The following is a 21,132-nucleotide window of genomic DNA, read 5'->3' as shown; positions in this document are numbered from 1 at the left end:
TTCCCACATTTGTATATTATGTGAGGCGAGTGTAAAATAAATCTCCATTTTGCATTCTCTGCTGGTCTGTGTTGATACTATCCAATGTCAGCTTACGGTGAAATTAGAATTTATTAATGTGAAAACTGGCATATAAGTGAACGTGCACATCATCATGGTCAAGAATAGGCTTTGTAATTCTCTGAAAGTCACCCAAAGGTTCCAAAGATTGCAATCCAAACTGGTAAAACTAGTTTAAATCTACCAGGAGGACCAGCAGGAAGGGAGTGTGTGCGGTTGTGTGTGCTATTTGGAATATAATGTCCATTGTTAAGTGCGTAGGATGTTTCTAAACTCTTCTTCCTCCCTTTCCGTCTCGATTCTCAGCTACGTGAGGAGTTTGATCGAGGCATCGACGTCCAGCTGGACGAGGAGCACAGCGTTCACGACGTGGCTGCTCTGCTGAAGGAGTTCCTCAGGGACATGCCCGACCCTCTTCTCACCAAGGAGCTCTACACGGCCTTCATTAACACCACATGTAAGCTTCCTTTCCCTGTCTTTCACCTCTGTTTCTGTACTGTATTTCCACTTTTCTCACCTAATCCGTTCTAATCTGGCCTGCAGTGTTGGACTCCGACGAGCAGCAAAGCGTCACTCAACTCCTGGTCTACCTGCTCCCAGCATGCAACAGCGACACCTTTCATCGCCTTTTGGAGTTCCTGTCCACCGTAGCTGACCATGCCCATGACCAGCAGGACAAAGACGGACAGGAGGTGAGCGGCAAACACGAGGAAAACATTTGCGTCTGACAAAACAGCCCATGAGCAGCTTTTGGTTCCACCTCATTGGGAAGAAATTACCAAAGAAGTGATAAGAAGTGGTGCCTAAAACAGCACAAACACTGATGTAAGATGGTAACAGCTGTATTTACTCTCCGAATCTGCCCTCTGCAAGACGAGGCTAGCACTTGGCTTTTCCACTTTTACTGCCTTTACAAGGAAGCAACTTCTCTAAACACCAGAAAACACCTCAAGTTGGGGAAGTCTTGCAAACTAAGTCAATTTTCTGTGTGTTCCTCAAACACCTGGAGTAGCATGAGGGTATTTAACTTGAAAATATTCTCTGGTTCTGCTCAGAATGAGTGCAATCTAAAACAAATTCTTCAGGGCTACAGTAAAGCCATGAGTCAACACTGGAATACAATGCAGTTAGTATTACGACAGACAAAACAGTGCTACCCTTGATGGGGGTAAGGACTGTGCTTTAAGGGATTGCAGGAAACACTGCATTTGCAAAAATCCACGATGAACCATTTTTATTATAGTTTGTTCTCAGCCACTTAGGGAATCTCCCCAATACAACGATAGACGAGACAACAGTTGACAACGTCTTGGTGCATACTAAGGCTTAAAATTATCTGCTTCGTAAACTAAATATCATTGGGTTGTCAACAAAACAATATATTTGAGGACATCATCTAGGGCCTTGGGATCACCATCACCATTTTCTTCCATTTTTTAGAACCAAACAAAGTAATAAGTTTGAGTTTGACAAGAGACAACTTGTCAGAGCATTGACCTCAACCTCATCCAACACCTTGTGGATGAGCTCTGAGCCATTCTTCATCACCCAAGTTTAGTAGCCCATGTCTTGTGGCATCATTAGGGGAAAAAACTCCTGCAATAAGGTCTAAACATCTGGTGAAAAGCTTGAACCAGATAAATGGAGGCTCTAACAGCAGCACATTGACCATGGCTTTGGTAGAGGTGCTCAACAAACCTATTTGAGAGTCATTATTCAATGTTCACATTGACTTCAATAATGTTGAGCTATCAATTCATTAGTTTCATTTCCTTCTGAATGAATTATTATAATTCCCTCAGTCAAGCTGCTCTAAATCAATTAAAGTTAGTTCAAATTGCAGCGGTCGTGTTGATAACACATTACCCCTGTTCTTGCATCCTTCATTCCTACAGTTTATGTGTCCGTCCCTGCATTCACTTACCCTCAGTTCCAGTTATTGTCTCCTCAATCCTCATTCCACTATGTCCCACTATGATCTGCAAATCTCAGCTTTTCTTTCCATTCCTTGCTCCAACTTCTAAACAAAAAGTGATCACGCCGTTTTAACAAGCTGAAATCATCTTCCCCACTTTATCAGTTTTGATAGTTTGGACTGTTTTTAGTTACTCATAAGAACCCATCTTTATAAACGAGCCTTTGAGAACTCATCCCTGTCCTATGTTTTGGCTTTATTTTGTCACTTCGTCTTACAGCAAAATAGATCGTACATTTTTTCCAGTGAAACAAACACTTCTACATCTCTCTACATACTTTATTTCCTACTTCAGTTTCCAAACAATGGACTCATGCATAGACGTCAGAGGAGAATTTCACCATTTTTGCAAGGGAGGATGTCTTGTTCACGTCCATACTGTACGTGTGAAAGACAAGCATAGTGTTTCTGGCATGTGTGTGCTCAGATGGAAGTGTGTTTTGTTGTCTGGGTGTGTATACAGGACTCCAACAGTGATGTGTGTACGTTTTTCCCTTCACGGCGTTATGGCTCCACTATCTGTCTCTGAGACTGTGACAGTCAGTCGGACTGTTTCTCGCTCGGCTGGGACAACACGTCAGTACTTTTTGGCTGCTTGTGACTCCCATCGCTCCGCTGGGACTGGGAGAGGAAAGGGAGGAAACTGGGCGAGAGTTCGAACGGAGAATTTATAACTTTAAAAGCTGTCCAAGCTCAGCAGGGTTTGCAATTTTAGATGCTAATTGTGTCACAGGATATGCACCATCACCCAAATCTAGCAGAAACAGCAGCAGCTGTCGTACACTCCAGCACTTTCTCGCGTTAATAAACCCCATGACGCCAATTTTTATCCATCTTTTGCTCTAAGTGACAAAAAGAGAGGGGGGGATGTGATGAGAGGTGTGGATGTTGGAAGAGAGAGGTGAGAAAATCTGCTTGAAAGGATGGATGAGAGACGTAAGAGGGAACTGGAGGAGAAAGGGAATCAAGGAAGAGTTAGAAGGAAGCAAAGGAAATTATGTTAATCACCTCTGTAGTACTTCTTCTACAGTTTACCTTTAGACTGCATCTGGTGACTGCTTTTTTTTTGCTAGAAAACACATCCCGTGTAAAATAAGTAACTCCACTGCTGACCATTTCCAACCTGAAGCTGATGACGATCTCTAAAAATAGAGTAGTTTTACAATGTTTGAGCAAAACTGTAGGTGAGCTGGTGTTCTAGAGATGCAGCAAGTGGGGAAATGTGAATGAAGGGACTTTTTGGATCAGGATATTCTCGAAGAAACAATGGTATTGCAGTACGTCTAAGCCATTTCAAGGCAAGAAGGGATTATTTTAATGGAAAAACAACTTCTAGATATGTAATTCTGATACTCAAAGATGAGTTTCAAGGAATTTGATCAGTGACCGGAGAGGGACATTCTCCTCGTAAGGGAGTAAAATGTCTCCTGGTATCTCCTACGATGCCGAATTTGCAAGATGAAGGGCAGTTCTGTGGGACAACTTTCAATTTATAAAACAGAAATGAAAATAAATGCAAATTATAGGTAAAAAATATATATAAGATTTGTCCTGTCTGGCAGGTTAAACCCACACAACATACACAAATCTAGTAGCATCATCTGGTTTGGTGCTTAGTTTTGCTCTGCAGGTCTTTGGCCATAAACCAATCACTTGTATCTATTGATTAGTGCTAATTAGTAAGCGTTGTGACCCTAACATACTGGTAAACCATTGCAATGACTTTGAATCAGCAAATTCATGTTGTTCCTGTGATGTACTGGTGACCTATGCAGGGTGTATTTCATCTCTTGCTCAATGTAAGCTTTGATAGGCAATAGTTTTGCAATCCTTAAAGGCAATGTCGCTAATTGATGAAAAGTAGCAATTTCATATTACAATTACAGACAACTTACTTTGTTCGGGAACACTTTTTGTGTACATTTAGGTTTTGATTCTGGTGGATCAGAAACCACTGGGAAAAGAGCAGGAGCAGTCAGATGATTGAGCATTTATAAGACTCTACATTTTTGCATCCAAATTTCAGATCACAGGTAACAAGATGACGTCTCTAAACCTCGCCACCATCTTCGGCCCCAACCTGCTCCACAAACAGAAGAGCTCCGACAAGGAATTCAGTGTCCAGAGCTCGGCCAGAGCCGAGGAGAGCACTGCTGTCATCGCCGTGCTGCAGAGGATGATCGCTAGCTACCATGCACTCTTCATGGTCAGTCCTTGTTTTCTGCTTTTCGTCCGTTTGCTCTTCTTTCTCTGCCTAGCAGCCTCACATTGCACGCTGCCCTCACACATTCTTGTGTAGGCTTCAAGTAAGACAATCCTCCCTGGCTAAGTAGACAATGCCTGTGTCTTAGTAAATGAAAATAGAGCTGAGCCTGGTTTAGCAGCACCACAGAAGGGGCAGGAAAAGACTCCACAGAGGCGAAAGATGAGGAGTGTTTATGGGGAGAATCACTTCTGAAGTCTTCATGTAACAATGAAGTACAAAGGCAGTCAAGCCTGTTAGCTGACAGTACCATCAAGAACTTTTCATCCAGATACTTGAACTGGTTCTTTCCAAAATAAAAACAGAATAGAACATTGAAGCATGAAATCCTCTGGCACAGTTTAATGCCTCATCAGTTGCTTTTGTTCTTTTCTGTTTCTGGGATCCTCAAAGAGGAACACAGTCATGTTTGGGTCATTTCAGGTCTGAAACCTTAAACCGTAATGTTTTGTAATCTGCCACTGCTGTTCCCCCGAGGCTTACATTCCTGCTGTAAGCCAATGAGGAGTTATTAATCACATACAGTGAATTGGGGCTGACTTGTTCAGTCTTAGTCAGTAAAAACAGATTTGCAAGCAGCTCAAGTTCTGTGAATGACATCTGAAAGTTGTTTTGTAACCTGCTTAAGTCTGAATTTGTTAGAGATCTGGCAAGTTGTATTTTAAAAGCGTTTGAAGATGGGAATTATTTGGCTTTCTGGACCGTGTTCTCCATCTTAATCTGTGTCAAATAAGCATAAGAATGTGATGATTAGGAGATCAGATTGAGAATCGCACTGGAGACGAAGAAAACATGGCAGATCTACCAGCTTTTTCGTTCATCATGGGCCCTTGAACAACTAAGAAACTGCTCATTTCTTGTTGGTAAAAGTAAAAGAAATACGAAAGAGTGTGTTTTAACAATCAGGAACTTGTAATTTATGTGGAAATATGTGTTTTAGGTGCCTCCTGATTTGCAAAATGAGGTTTTGATGAGCCTTTTGGAAACTGATCCAGATGTGGTGGACTACCTTCTGAGGAGAAAAGCCTCACAGTGAGTTACAAACACCCACAGGTGTTTTTTTAAACCTTCTTCTGTCTTCCACCCTTTCATTGTGATTTTTTTCCCCCAATAGGAGTCCTGATCTACTGCAAGCAGAGGAGACCTTCAACCTCAGCGAGCGACGATCATCTAGCGACTCAAACAAGGCATCCAGTGGCGAAGTGTCTCCATATGACAACAACTCTCCGGTACTAAGTGAGAGGCGAGGAGACACAGGAAGCCCAGCTAGCGAACCGCTCTTCCAGGTCCCAGAACAGTACTCTGTGGTTGGGCAGGTGGCCGGATGGAATAGAGACCCTGGTGCCGACACCTGGGGCTCCAAAGGTGAGCTGACCATGATCGAGACTGATGTGTGTACTGAAATTCAGCAGGTATGACCATAAACGCCCCCAGCTGATTTCTGTATTACAAGCGTCCTGGCATTTTGTGTGGAAAAATTTGCATGAATTTCCAAAACAGGAATTTGAGCATTGGAGGTTCAAAATTCTGGTTTTATTTTGTTGACAATTAAGATTTAAGTACTTTACCTACAGGATTTTGGATATTATTTCTTGTCCATATTGTCAATAACTAGAAATAATCTAAGTAAAATGCTATGATAAAATTTTAATGAATGATATAGGAGGAAACCCTTTGGTTTAAAAGCCTTCAAAAAATACGAATTTTACTTTAGATTTCGGAATTTTAGAGGATATAAAACAACATTTGATAAATATAAGTGCTACTAAAATGTAGAATCCTGGCTTAGAGTTGTAATTTCTATAAAACAGCCCTAAAATACATCAAATTCCACACTTTATTATTAATATTTTTAAAAATTAGAAACCGCTATTTGCAAGTAAAAATTGAAACTAATACATACATATAGATATGATCATGAAATTAGGGCATCTATTTACTGTTACAAGCTGTCTGAAATTGTATATTTAAATCTAGAAATGAAGAATTATGTTATTAAATATGCAGCATTTTGCATATATTTCCAGAACAGACACCTGAATATTGGGTACAACCAAGTATATCATTCTGTGTTCATTTTGTTGACATTTTAGTAAACAGATGTCACAGAGTACATCTTGAATTTCTTTTTTTGTCACTCCATAATGCAGAAAATACAGTGAACAACCACAACAAAGGTCATTTTTTGCCACAAAACATTCTATAAATCAGACTGAGTTGATATGTGAACAAACCTGTCTATTTGCTTGTCTTAATTAAAATAGTTCTTTGTACTACAACATTTTCTGAAACTGGATGCTAAATCTCATTAAATATTTGTCCTCAAAATAGGCGCCTAAATGTGTATTTTGGATGTTTGCTTTCCACTTGTGAAAAAGACACATTTAAAATCTCAAAATTTGACTGGAACTGGTATGTTTTTGCCTGTAGATGCAAGACTCTTCATGCAAAATGTGCCTTCTGCTGCGGTATAATTCAATAATTGACCACCCTTTTGCTTCTTTCAGAGGAGCATGCTAACATTTGGGGCACATGGCACAGTACCCTGAAGCCAGCACTGAAGAGCCAAACATATACAGGTAAACACTTCTGAAAGCAGCTCAGGGCCTCAGTGGTTAATGAGGCAGAGCAGGATGGGCCTGGCGCCTATTAATTGCAGGGGAGGAACAAAAATCAAGGAGCAGCACCGATTAACTAAGCCTTGTGAGTTTTACTGCCGCTCATCAGAAACCAGAGTGCTCGTTTTAGTGGGTACGGTACTTGTTTGCACCGGTGACATCAGGTGAATGCACCATCAGCAAGCTGGGAGGACAGAAAACTATCAGCAGAAATGTGTGCAACTAGACTCTGATTATGAATAATTTATAGTTTAAAATGATTTCAAATTCGGTTTTGACTGATTTCAGCAATGAAAGCTGCAGTTGTTCAGTAATCAAGCCTCACTTTAAACTGGTGTTTTAACCAAATTCTGCAGAATATCAGTTCAATAAACCCCCAAAAAATCATTCTATGGGTCAGTATGTAGTTGAGGGACTTTTGAAGTCCATGGGATATATCTTGCATATATTTTTTTTTATATAAAAGAAAAAAATTGATGTTTTTTATGTTCATTATGATCATGTGTTTACAGATTCAAGAATTATTTATTATGCAAACTTTCACTTATGAATAAAAAAATGACTGGATGTCACTAAAATGTCAACTAAATAACCGTCCCAGTTGAATACCAACCACCTCCTAATTAGCTAAACAATAATAAAATGAGCTTATTCAAAAAATTGTTTTGATTGTGGTATTTATATTAAGTTGAGATACTCATGACAGATATTTCTTTCTTGGCCATATATCACATTTTATGAGGAAAATAACAAATTGGATGTGTTCGAGACATCACTTTCAACCAATTACTTCCAAATCACATGACCTGCTCCACATGATGTCATTTCCTCCTGAAGAAAAGACTGACAAGACTCCGAGGCTTTCTGAGTTATTTAGTATAAAGTAGTGTGTGAGTCAAGTGTTGATTTATCGCATGTCAACAGGTTTACTACAATATCTTTATGAATAACTTTCAATTTCAAGGTTGTGTATTGACCCCTATATCGGTTTTAGTCAAATTTGCTTGTCATGAAAAGCAAACTGCTTCTGTTTAGTGATGTGGTTTCTTCCCTTGTTATCCATTAACAATAAATCCACTGATGTAGTGATGCTCCGTTTCTAGGTTCCCATGGCAACATGTCAGAAGGAAGCTCCCGCAGCTCACAGGAAGGTCTTGATGGACTCCATGGTGACGGCAGGCAGCAGACAACGGTACAACGGACTCAGACGGAGTGCAGACCCCATCCGCCGGTCACCCGAGTGTGCACCAGCCCTCACGTGGAGTCAGGGCGGCCGCGCCTGCAGCTAAACATCAACCCTTCCATGACTGCACACTTCAACAGCATGCAGGGCCTCCAGCGGGGGAACTCCAGACCTCAAAGTGGGGTGAACGCTGGCGAAGGCAGCCCTCCTCCGCCTTACAACGCCCACCATCGACTGGCTAGCTCGCAGAGCTCGCCTCTGCTCGCGACGGCCCCGCAGCCCCCCTCCAGCACGGGAAGCCCAGTGCAACGCAGAGTAACTCCACGATGGACGCCCAAATGGTGCCACAGAGTCCAGAGTGGCAGGACTGGCAGAGGGACCGCTGGCAGATCTGGCAACTGCTATCGTCAGACAATGCCGACACACTGCCAGAAACACTGGTGTGATGTCTCAGCTCACCTATCCATCCGTGGATCTCCCCCCATCTTTCCATGAACCTTCTGTGCTGTCCCCGCATCTTTAAAAATCGCCACGGCGTTCGTTGTTTACGTGTGCAGCTGCTGCCTCATACAGACTTTTACATCCAAGAGCCACTAGTATTTCTTTGTTCTTTGTATTTCTTTTTTGTACAGATGTTTTAAAATTTTTGCTTCTGTTCCTATATTGGCCCATATGTTTTCTTCATAATGGAGCATTTTAAAAGAGAAAAAATGCCCAGCAGAAATACCTCAAAAAGTGATCCTTTCAGAATGTTTCTAGTCCGAGTTTAGTCTTCATTTCTCAATGGAGAATGGTAGGAAAAAAACACTTTCATGGCATCTTTTTTTCACCATACAGACACTAAGATGTACGCGTTAGTAATTGCTGCTAAATGTGTTTTTGTATGCATACTATTAATGTAATTCAGCCACGTCTTTCGATGAAGATCAATTGTTGAATTACTTTTCAATGACGATTACTTTTGACTGTATATATCTGTGCATACACAAATTGTTGACATACATACATAAACGATATATGTAAATTGATATGTAAAGTATATAATTTGCCTATAAGTATCTACCTAAACCTAAGTCAACCCCTTAACTGGCAGTCTAGATGTTGGTGTTTGTCAGACTGCTGCTTTTGTCTGTAATATTGAATGTAAAATGCTTCACTTCTGGCAAAAGCTTAATTATAAAGCATTCGGCTGTAAGTTTGCTTCTACTTTATGCGCTCTTGCCATCTGCTGCAGTGCAGGAATATTGTGCCAAATTTTTTTTGGTTTTGTTTTACTTTCAAAATCTTTTTCACTCCAGGATATCTGTCGTAAAGTTGTGTATATTTCATAGAGAACATAAAACACAAGAGCTCGGACATTGGTGGGTTTTTGTCGATAATTTCAGCACACTAGGTTCGAAAGACTGAATTTCCAGTTGTTTTAAAAAACGAGATGCTCAAGTATAAAGAGCCCATGTTATGCTTTTTTGATTTTTTTTTTCCAATTCCCTTTACTGTGGCCAAAATCGACACCAAAACGGAGCTAATCTCAGAAAACACTGATCCTTACCTGGCTGAAATGCCTCATTTAAAATCCAGGGTTACTTATCGATGTCATCATGTAACAAGTTTGCATAGCGACTAGTTTTGCAAACAAAAGAAACATGAGCAGCTTTCTCGCAGCCCACCCAAAATTTCTAATTCGAGCTGACGTACAATATATAACCCAAGTAAGCTTGCTTTTGTCGAACCATCTGACCAATCAGAGCAGGACGGGGCCTTAAAGAGACAGTAGCGTTTCAAACGAGGGCGAAAAGAGCTGCTGCAGCAACACATGAGCAAAAAAGATTAGTTTTTTGAACATTAATGATCACAAACACTTTCCAGGAGACCAAAAACATAAAATTCGGAACTTGTCAATTTACATAATATGGGCTCTTTAATTAAGATGAAGCATTAGTAGCCCACAGTGGTTAGTTTGTATGCATGCCAGAGTCAGTGTTAAGGCTGGAAATGAGATATTTGGCAAATAGTATGTTCAAATAATTCTTAGTGAGAACAGTGTTGAAGTTTATATAGAAAATCTGATCTATTTACTCACTTAAAACATTCAAAAAGCCAAGAATTATTTGAAGGTGTTGAGAGAAATTTCTACTAAAAGTATCCATGTTGCTAATATCACAACCGAATCAAAAACTATCAACGTCAGCTCTCACATACATTAGTATGAATGACTGAATATACCAGCTAAGTATGAACCTGGGAGGCTTTAATAAATTTTCCCTAAAAGATTCATAGAAGTGTCACAATCCATTCGTGGTCCAACTGAGGTGATAAAGAAAAAGATAGTTTCCATGTGTTTTTTTTCCCCCTCACTTCAAAGTCTCAGTGGCATTGCTGATACAGGTGGAAATGTACGTTTTGAATATTTTAATAATCCCCACCCACGGCCAACCTGTCCACCTCCTTTCAAATGTCACAGTTAAGTGGGTATTTGCTGGCAAATATGTCACATTTTCTTCAGCTAAGGTGTAATATTTGCTCGTGTAAAGATACAAAACCGTTTCAGCATTAAATGTGGGGAAAAGAACGAAATTTGACAACTTTTTTCTTTGATTTACCACTTTGAGAAGTCAATGGAAGACGAGGAGAGTTGTTTCAAAGGTTGTGGCGCCATCTAGTGTCAGATCATGCACAATGGAATATTTCTGCTTCCCACTGTTTCCATGGAAATCCATCCATCATCCATCATCCATCCATCCATCCATCCATCCATGCTCCATTTAGAGTAAAAGCTTGTGATTTTAAGCACCTTTTTTGTGAAAATGTGCAAATCTATGTGAGGAAACAGACGTGCCATCGGTCTCACTCTTAAAAGTCGTTTCTCCGTGTGTTGTTCAAGTTCATATTTGGTGATTTTTTATGTATTACTTTGTTTTCTGTCGAGTGTTGTAATATATAAATACTATATAACTTTTTTTTATTCAAGAAGATAAAAATAATAATTAAAAAAAGACAGTAATCCTCATGGTCCGAGCTTTCCCCCCAAATCAACATGTTAATGTTTGTCTTGTTGACTTCACTATGAAACAAACTTAGTGCTATGGTGTTTTGTTTTGTTTTCTTTCATTTTGTTGTTTTATTTTATATTTTGGTGGGGTTTACTGGGTCCAAGTTGTAATGGAATGTCTGGTAATTGCTTTTGTACTGCGTGTCTTTATCAATATGCTACAATGGAATTAAATATGATAAAGTTTATGTCTGTTGTTGATCTGGATATTTTGGAATCACGTTCTGTATACAACTTAATTATAGCATATATAGCATGGAGCATATTAGGGGTGTTGTGATATACTGGTGTTGATGCTACCTGTGATATTTCAAAAATGAAATACTGATTTCTTGATAATAACAATATATAATAATAATCCAGCTACAGAAACTGCTTGGTGACACTAGCAGAGGAAAAACATACCGTACAGTTATAGTTACAGACTTTCTCTTGTGTTTTCTGTGCATATCACGGATTCTTTTGGCCACATTCAATGAACTTATTTTATCATAGTTAGAATTGTTTTCATTATTATGAAAAGTAACAACTACGACTTGGTTCAACCTGACTGAAAGACACACAGCGAGCTTCCACCATGTCAATTTACTAAAATCACAGCATCCTTGGGGATTTTTTTGTTTCTTATAAACTTGTGTTGTTCATTCAACTGATCATTTTAGGTTAATATGCTTGAGATTATAAGAACTCATGTTTTCGATGGAGTTTTTAGAGTTTTTGGTATTTGTAACTATACAGATACATTGACTATTATAATTTATTTAATTTTAAAGTCAAAGGGGTTATGTATGCATCGAAATGTATTTTAATTTAGTTAAATACATAAAAAAATTCTGCAGATTCTTGAAATTGTACTTTTACAATGAAATGACTTCTGAACCATTTGGTAGAGGTCAATATTTAAAGGGTTAAGGTTGTGTGAAAATATAAATTGGACATTTAAAGATCAGAAATAATGCAATTAGTGTGTTTGCATTGAATAAATTAGAAAAGTTACACTATTTGACCAAATTCCTTCATATTTTGTCGTACAGTAGAGATCTGATGTGGTGACAGCACCACCATTGATACATATGCATTATTATTGACACAGGAGAAGAAGAGGTTGGATTAAAATATAATGAAATAACATATCAGACTAATACTCTATCGACTCTGTATTTATAGAATCAGTTTGTCCATGTCCATAGCTGGGTTTGATGGCAGAATAGCCATCAAAATAAGAAAATAAATGAAAATATACAACCATCCTCCTGCAACTTTTTCCTTTGCACTGATTTCACCAATCCTAGTCTCACTGTTGTTATTGTTGTTTGTAGTTCAAATCCTGAGTGAAAAGACCTGTGATTGACTAAAATCTCCTGTAACATGTTAGATTTCATAAAGCCTGAAAATTGGACATGGAGTGTCATCTCAGACAAGTCGAATTACAACATGCTGAAAGATTTGTACGTATTTTTTGACCAATGACACCAAAATATACTGCCAAACCTCAGCTTTAACAGAACTGCAATAATTTTTAGTCACTGTTGTTTTCTTTAGTTTGCAGAAAAAAAGAAATCATCATTTCAACTGGAGCAGAACTTTCTAGTTTGCAAATGAAACAAGTCTTTTTGCTGTAATGTTCTTTTCCCCTTTCTACAGTACATACTATATACAGCTGTGTGGTTATACTTTCTATATATGTACCTCACACCATTGCTTTTAAAGTCAAAACTGGCTACTTGTTCCAGACTCCTGCAATACCACAAGTTCTGAGTGCCTTCAGGGAAGAAGCTCTTTCAAGTTATTCAAGGCTAACTCGGGTACTTTTTGCTCGTGGGTGGCTTAGCATGACTGTTTGTGTAATGTGTGTGGCTACTGCAGTGTAATTTTTTAACTTTTTCTTCTTTAACGATCCACTCAAGCAAGCATTCACACAGCTCTTATTCCCTTGTCACACAAAGTGCACTTACTAATCAGGGTTTGCATTTATAAAAGATAAGTGGAACCTTACTTTTTCAAGATGGCTTTCATTACATGCTAAAGAGGCATTTTTCATTTGAAAAACTTTATGAATGCAAATCAGATTTTCCATTTTAAACTGAGGGGAAACATCCATCCATCCACCCATTTATTACCTATACACTGCTTAGTCCTCATTAGGGTCAAGAGGGGACTGGACTGGACTTAGGGCGAAGGCACCTGGACAGCTCACCAGTCTATCGCTGGTCTACATATACAGACAAACAATCACACTCGCATTCACACCTATGGACAATTTAGAATCACCAATTAACCTGAGCTTGTTTTTGAACTGTTGGAGTGTTGAAGAAATATCCCTCTTAGTCCTTTAAAGTTTGCTCTAGTGGTGAGTTTCATTGGTGTTTCCAGTAAGATGGTAGATTTACGGACAAGGAGTATGGGTCTGAAAAAGTAAGTCGACCCAGAGCATTGTCAGGGTACACATTCTATCGGAATGTCAGAAGATGGATCAAAGGGTAGGGAGGGAGCTGTATGTAACTATCAAGGTGAATAGTGGTTAATTTGAGTATGGTTGCTCATCAGTGACACAGGGTAAGACAACAGAATAAAAAGGTAATCGAATCAAGAGTTCTTTTAACAATTGCAATTGGCAAAGGCGTGACAACAAAAGATAAGAGGAGGATCTGGCAGACGGTAGCACATAATAAAAGATCAAAGAATTGTGGAAAAACATGCAAACTCAATGCAGAATGAGCCAGGAAGGTAGGGTGAAAGTGCTAACCACCAAGCCATTGTGCAGCCTGGGAAAACATTCAGTGTTGGGAGAAAGAAATGGTGAACACACAAGGCAGTGCGACTGTATGCAAGCCTTGTCTCTGTTGTTTTGTCAGTTTTTTGGCTTCAGAAGGGGATCAAAGTCGAGAGAGTGCAGACTGTCAGGTGCTACGAGCCAGAAGTCAGCTGCCAAGCCAGCAGAAAAGTAACAAAAGCAACAGGAGAAAGCAGGTCTGAGAAAAAGATGTCATCCTCATACCCTTTATCTATCCGTTGGAGATGCAAGGACAAACAAGCAACTTTAAAAAAAAAAAAAAAAAAGCAGCTCCGAATCGCTTGACTGTAAATGTCAGACTGAGGCATGAGTTTCAAAGCCTCACCTTCAAAAACTTGACAGAGCAGAGGACGGCAGTTGGGCTATGGTGCATAAACCCACTTATTACACTTGAGAAGTACATGCCTGGGAGTGAAGTGGTGCAAAGAATAAAGATGGTGGTCTAGTGAGCAATGGGGAAACGTCAGATGATGGTTAGAAGAGACATATCTGAAAAAAGGCGGTAAAGCCAGTCAACAAGTCTGGGACAAGAGTGCAAAAGTGCTTCCTAATAAACTGTCAAAGTTGGTTCAAATATGCTCATGAGTCAGCAGAACTCAAGCATTCAGCTGAACAAGCGAATGCACTCGAGCTGAGGTGGCATTTTCCATGACCATCATCGAATCATCAAATCACACAGCTTCTTGTGGAAAAAAAAATGTCACCATCTTGCAGGGGAACTCCAAAAACTGCAAAAACACAATTAACCCAGTTCTTTCTTAATTTTTTTGACAGCCAAAAACTGACACCCTTCTTCATTCCTTGAGCAACTGTCCTTGATTAAAATTGATCCTTGTGGAATATTCCACTGATTTATGCCTGAAATACGATGTAATGCTTCAATTTGGTCACTAGAGGTCAGCCAAGAGCCTACTTTTTGAACAAACTGTATCTTTCAGGGGCTAAATTAACTGTTTTCTTTTTCTTCATTGCTTGTCACCAACAAACTAGTTAAGGAAGGTGACAAATGGAAGAAAAAATGGAAAGACCAGGTGTTTAATGCTTTTGTGATGGAAAGAGAAAAGGGGGAAAAGAATAAGAGTAAAAAAAGAGGAGATTACAAAGACTCCATGGCTTTTGCTTTCAATTTTCTTTCAGCTCTGCCTGATAGCAAATGAAACCACCTTACAGACCCCCAGAGAAGCAAAATCAACCACTAGCAGATCATTATACACATTGGGAAAAAGTAATGGATGAGCATTTGGGTGTTTAACTGGAGAGATTGTGTGTGACTGACAATCAGGTATGAGGTAATTACTGAAACACAGACAACGTGCAGTGTGAACACCTGCTTTGTCTCACTCCTCTTAATAGGCTCAGGGAATAATGAGAATAAAGTTAATTTCTCAGAAGTGAAATTTCTAAAGAAACAGACCCAGGGTGGCCGGTTTTCATTTACTCTTAATTCCACTTTCTTTCTTTCTTGCAGGTTATCGGGAGTTCTGATCAACTCGAGTTTGGAAACTTTGGAAAGTAATTAAAATCTCTTTTCTTGCAACTCAACCCGAGGACCTTTATGTTTGTTGTATTTTTCTTCCCTTTGCCAGATATATCTTTCTACTTCGACTCTTTTACTAGTTTATCAGAGGAAATTCACATAAATTCTGGCATCCATTGCAGACAACACAAATGAAAGTTTGTGCTGTGGAAAAGAAAAACAGGGTCTGCTGCACATTTTAAGAAAAATGCAGGTAACACATGGGTTTCTCAACTTGAGGACAACACATTTCCAGCCTTTAATTGTACCAACAGACTAAGGTTTTATCATGATTGTGTCTCCATCAAAGTGGATATATTCTCAATCACAATCTCCAACCTAAAGCACTGAACCTTCACAGACTCACAACACAGCTGCAGTTCTGGAGTGTGCAAGTTAATGGTCAAAAAAGAGGGAACAGTACAAAGTGTTGTGGCAGCACATGTTGCCTGGAAACAATGCATCGCCATCAAAAGTCAGGCATACCGCGGACAACTGTAAATCCTATTGAGACGGGTGACAAAAAGTACAAACAACTTTCCAAACATGCAATAAATAACCACAGAAGTGAGCAGCCAGATGTTCCAACCTACAGATAAATCTCCTTTTGGACACTATCCACGCTTGACTTGTGTACATTTTGTGGTTAGCAGGACGATCACCTTTATATGTCACTGATTTTGGAAAGAACTATGGGCAATTTCCTCAAGGGAATCTGGACAGGGTGCAAAACTGGATCCACATTGGAGCAATCTTGTACTTGATTGGAAAAGACAATCAAGCTTAGCTTTACGTGGACGAAGAAGGACTGAAAGTCTGTGAGTTCATGAAGGTAGAGATTGGTAGCCTAGCCGCGCTGGACCCATGTTCTGAAGACGCAAGGGTCTCGGCACGCTGGACAGGGAGGGAGGTGGGCTAAAAGGTTGTCTATCAAATCACTCTGCAGCAATTGGGTAGGTAGGTAGGTAGGTAGGTAGGTATACAACCAATCAGCGCAACGAATAGGCTCCTAGAGCGCCAGAAATCAGAGGATGCGGTAGTTTGGTGAAGCCTTATTTATACAGTCAATGGGTGAAGCTCAAGTATATTACAGACATGTTAACAGAAAGATTATTCAGAGTCGGTGCTAATGGGGCTCAACGACTGTTGTCGTTTTTGTTGTCGACCCTGGCAGAGAATTAATTCGTTGCCCTGGGTTGTCTAGCGCGGCTAGGCTAGTTGTTTCCGGTTGTTTCTGTCAGAATCGTCGCGCCTCTGTCGTCACTTAGTTACGCCCGCCTTCTGACTCTACACTTCATGGTGATTCGTCGGCCAGTTTTAGGAGAATCCAGCCTCGAGCCTTATGGAGGGTAACTAGACCCACCCTGGCAGAGAATTAAATTAGTTGCCGTGGGTTGTCTAGCGCAGCTAGGCTAGGAGATTGGGGCTGTGTAGTGCAAATTAATGCTGCCCTCACAAAGTGCATAGAGTTTCATGTAGCCTGCATACAACTGTTTTGTGTACCACTGGCACCTCAAGCTTGTTTATACTCATGCACAACCCCTATGTGACGTAACTGCAAAGAGGATTGTGGGTAAGAAAGGCCAGAAAATTCTGGCTTGCATACCTATAATGTATTTTTGGCATATTACACTTGATATACTATGCATTGGGACACACTAAATGTTTTTATGGCATGATAAATAGTACGAAAGTATGGATACTGAAACGCAGCCTGGGATTGGGGCATATTCAACTTAAACCATGTGTGGAGTTGTCATTGGATAATTGGTTGAGCAGGAATTTAAACCTATTGGCTAATAAATCCAATGGTGGGAGCTGCCACGGCCATTTTTTTTTTTTTTTTAGCAGAAACAAAGGAACACGGACCTGTGACAACCTCAAAGAACCATGACAAATCAAGGAGTTATTTCACATGAGAAGGCCAACATCATGTCAGGAACAAAGCAAATCTCTCAGGGTAAAAGTACAGGAGTAGAGGTATAAATATCTAACAAATTCAGTTCTTCATTTGAGCTATGGTGTGGATCTAACATGCTTCTCCAAGGAAAACTGAGTTTATCATCATCTCCAAGAGAATATTTCTTCTCTGTCCTAAAAGTTAAATGAAGTTGCAAAAAAGCATGTTTCATGTCCGTATTGCAGACCAACATATTCCAGACCACAGGCGCAGTTCAAAATCTACTCTACATGGGTGCCACTGCAGCTGATGAATCATTTAATGCAATTTTTGCCAGCATGTGGATGCGCAAAGTAGCAGCAGTTAAAGGCTGTGAATTAACCAGTGTGCTCCATTTTCTACTCTTTTGCCATGGACTCGGTGCCAGTGATGTTTGAAATAAGCATGTCATGTTCCGCTTTAGGAGGTTCTGATTAATTGTGATCAGTAAAGGCGCAGAAGCAGGTTTTGTTTCAGATACTACACCGAGTGCGTGTCTTCTGCTTTCTTTTTTTTTGTCAGTTTCTGGAAGGAAGCCGGCATTTAAATAGAATTTCGTGGACCATGACAACAAAACAAAGCTGCTTTATTTCAGTGGCTAATGACTTGGCTCGCGGTAACGCTATCCCATTGGCCAAGCTAAAAAAAAACAAAACAATTTGCCAGAAAAACACACATACAAAAACAGGTATGCATGAACTCATCTGCACAGAGACACTTGTAATTGTCAGTGCAAGAGTTCAGCGTCACTCCTTGAGGGAGTGCCACTAAACAAAAATGTGGATTTCACTGAGTTTTTATCACATTTCAGAGGACCAATGTGAGGCAGTGAGCACAAAAAAAATTGAGCTATGCATGCATAACACTTTTTTTTGCAGAAACACATGGTCACACATCCTGAAAGGAATTCGTACCCACAAGGACCTCATTAGGAGGCACAGTTGGTTCATTCTGGTCATGTGTTGCTTCGTGGGATCCAAACCCTGGCCTGAAGATAGAAATGTTTCAACATGCCAAAAGGTTTCTGACCTGAATTATCCCATCTGCAAATCATCGTTGGATAAAAAAAACACGTTGCTGCCTTGGAAAATAACAAAATACAGGGATCAGTGTGTAGTCACCCAGCAGTACAGAACATTCTTTTAGTTGAATTGATACTTAAAGGGGCTTAATGAGTGTAACAAGTTTCACTTCAAAAGTACTCTAAAATCAGACACCAACAAACCTGCAACCTATCCTGTAAAGTCAATAAAAAGTTCTAAATAACTGGGTCAACATCAATATGCTTGGAGTTGTCGACTAATGTGGAAAGTATGCCCGTTTTTTTTTTTTTTTTTTTTTTATTGAAGTGCTGTGGTTCATGGAAAATATGTCCAAGGACGCTCTTTTATAATGTTTAGGAGATAAAAATGCTGATATTCAGAAATTTTTTTTGCAAGAAAGAGCAAAACCAACAATGTGGTGGAGCAACTTGCAGTACTTTCCCTTTGCTCTCTGTGGAATTTAAGCCACAGTTGAAAATGGGTGGCAAATGTTGAATTTCATGAAACATCTGGGCACTGTAAGTTTCAGCAAAACGTGACTCAAATAGGAGCAAATAGTGCGTTTCTTGGCGACTATTTCCAGCTGTGGAGTAATACAGATTTGCAGTGATTAGTGCACCAGGATGCAGCTGAAAATGTGGCAATGAAGAAACTGACCAGTCGGTGAAACCAAATGGCAACACTGGAGCTTGGTGGAAAAAGAATTCACATGCAGTTAATGCGCATCAAATTCATTGTTGTTGTTTTTTTTTTCTTCATGGGATTTGTTGCTGGGAAGAAAATGCCACATGGCGCCAATCTTAAAGTATTTAAATTCCTGGATCTGCTCAAAAACCCATCACTATGTGCAACTTTCAGCCAAATTCTACGAAACTTTGAACTCAAATGCAGTTGCTGAGATGTCCCGCTAGCTCACAAAGGGAAGCAAATGGAGTCCTAACCTCACTGGTTGAGGATAATGATTGTTTGGGTGCAGCAAAACCAAACCGAAAAATGTGATAAATTGTCAGAAATTCGAAAAAGTCCCCGGTTGAACTCCATGTGTGTTACCACAGATGGAAAAAAAAAAAGCCACAAAAATATGATCCAATGGAAACAACATTCAAATCATGCAGAGTGCAGATGGGGCAAAATGACAACTTGCAACTTGAAAAATCAGAGAAACTTCTGCTGTTTGCATTAAAAGTTGCACATGTATCACCAATATGATTCAAACCTACAGTACAGCTATGTCAAGGGTTTATTTTTAGCAGCATGAGTTCATCAGTGAAAGCCCTGCAGCCACATGACAGCAGGTCACAATCCAACCAACCATGATGTACAGTACAATACTGATCTGTCCTCGGGAGCAGAAAAGCACGAAGATACTGTACACATGTTCACACACATCAGCATCCACACACGCCGCCTTTCCCAGCAGATTATAGAAAGCAAAAGGCCGGTCGACTGACTGCATGGCCCAGTTCTAAAAGAGGAACCCACGTAGATAAATTGCCACAGTTGATTTGTTTTGTTTTCCATTCAACTGGCTTTTTAATGGGGTCATGCTTCATTGTTGTGCGAGCTTACAAAGCGCTGGTCGGTGTTGTACTAGAAAGTGCAGCATCTTGGCGGAGCGGCATTGAAAAAACAAGTCAAAGGGTAATGAGTAAGTAAGAAAAAAATAAAAAAAATAAAAAACCAAGCACAAAGCTGGAAGCAATAATGCTTCAGAAACAGCCCTGCAAACTGAGATTAAACATAAAGCAAATCAAACTTCACACTCCCCTCTTTCTCCCTCAATGCTCACATGATTCCAGGGCGCTTAAATATACCAGCACAGGTGCAGCCAATGAGCCGTCAGTTAAATTAAGTAGAAAGACGACAGCTGGGAAAAATAAGGGAGGGAAAGGAAATGAGATGAAAAAACTAATGAACAGGAACATTTTGAAAGCTAGTATTGGCAAATATATGTGTGAAGTACACGCAACATTACAGTTGAAATATAACTTGAAAGTGGTGACACTATAAATGCTGAATATACTTGCAAGGAGTTACATAATTTTACTGACAAAATGAATAGTGAGTACTGTAATTTTTAATAGGCAGGTGGCTCTTGTACAATGCAACCTTGCAGATTGAATGAGAATATTGTGTGATGCTTTACACAACAATGGCGCATTGCCAGATTTTAAATAATAGAGATATTTCTGCAAAATATTTCAGGAAAAAGTATCCAAAATATCCTCAAACAATTCTAAAATATGTGCAAATGGAATACAGTGCAACTAAGAGTGGGAAAATATAATGGTTATGGTAAATACGTTATGATTAAAGAGAGATTATGTCGTGTTTGAAAAGGAGAACAACACATGATTTGATTCTAAATGTGTTCCTTACTTCAGTGCACTCTGGAGTTTTGCTTCTACTGTCATACTCATATTGTCAAGCTCATGCTCACTATACTTACCATATGTTGTATTATTTAAATAGATGTTGCTATGTGACATTTTTTTGCACCTTGAACATGGTTGTTTGAGCAAATCAGTTTAAAGCTCCTTTCAGGTCATTGATTAAACCCCTACATTTTCACCTCTGTGTAGTAAACTTGTGTATATAATTTTTTTTACACGAAAAACAACAATCCTTTCTGTCTTAAAATGGACACCATTGCTTCGTCTAGAATGTGTGGATCTATGAAGTCCCTGCTTCT

At 39.6% G+C, this 21,132-nt stretch overlaps 1 protein-coding gene and 1 long non-coding RNA gene across 2 annotated transcripts in view; one reads left to right on the top strand and one right to left on the bottom strand.

The window, feature by feature from the left end:
• Positions 1-8,006, bottom strand: part of LOC127531934 (uncharacterized) — a 99,389-nt gene extending 91,383 nt beyond the window's left edge. The window contains exon 1 of the long non-coding RNA XR_007939149.1: positions 7,723-8,006. This is a non-coding gene — a long non-coding RNA (uncharacterized LOC127531934). The remainder of the gene's footprint in view (positions 1-7,722) is intronic.
• Positions 1-11,336, top strand: part of LOC110951321 (rho GTPase-activating protein 6) — an 88,530-nt gene extending 77,194 nt beyond the window's left edge. The window contains 8 exon segments of the mRNA XM_022194301.2: positions 367-517; positions 604-752; positions 4,062-4,241; positions 5,239-5,330; positions 5,413-5,663; positions 6,806-6,877; positions 8,020-8,382; positions 8,385-11,336. Of these exon segments, the coding sequence (XP_022049993.2) occupies positions 367-517; positions 604-752; positions 4,062-4,241; positions 5,239-5,330; positions 5,413-5,663; positions 6,806-6,877; positions 8,020-8,382; positions 8,385-8,545 (1,419 nt within the window). The 3' untranslated portion in view covers positions 8,546-11,336.
• The last annotated feature ends 9,796 nt before the right edge of the window (positions 11,337-21,132 follow it).

This window comes from Acanthochromis polyacanthus, chromosome 22 (assembly GCF_021347895.1).
Source record: "Acanthochromis polyacanthus isolate Apoly-LR-REF ecotype Palm Island chromosome 22, KAUST_Apoly_ChrSc, whole genome shotgun sequence".
Lineage (NCBI taxonomy): Eukaryota > Metazoa > Chordata > Actinopteri > Pomacentridae > Acanthochromis > Acanthochromis polyacanthus.
The sequence above is the reverse complement of the archived record's forward strand: the minus strand, read 5'-3'. Positions and strand labels throughout refer to the sequence as shown.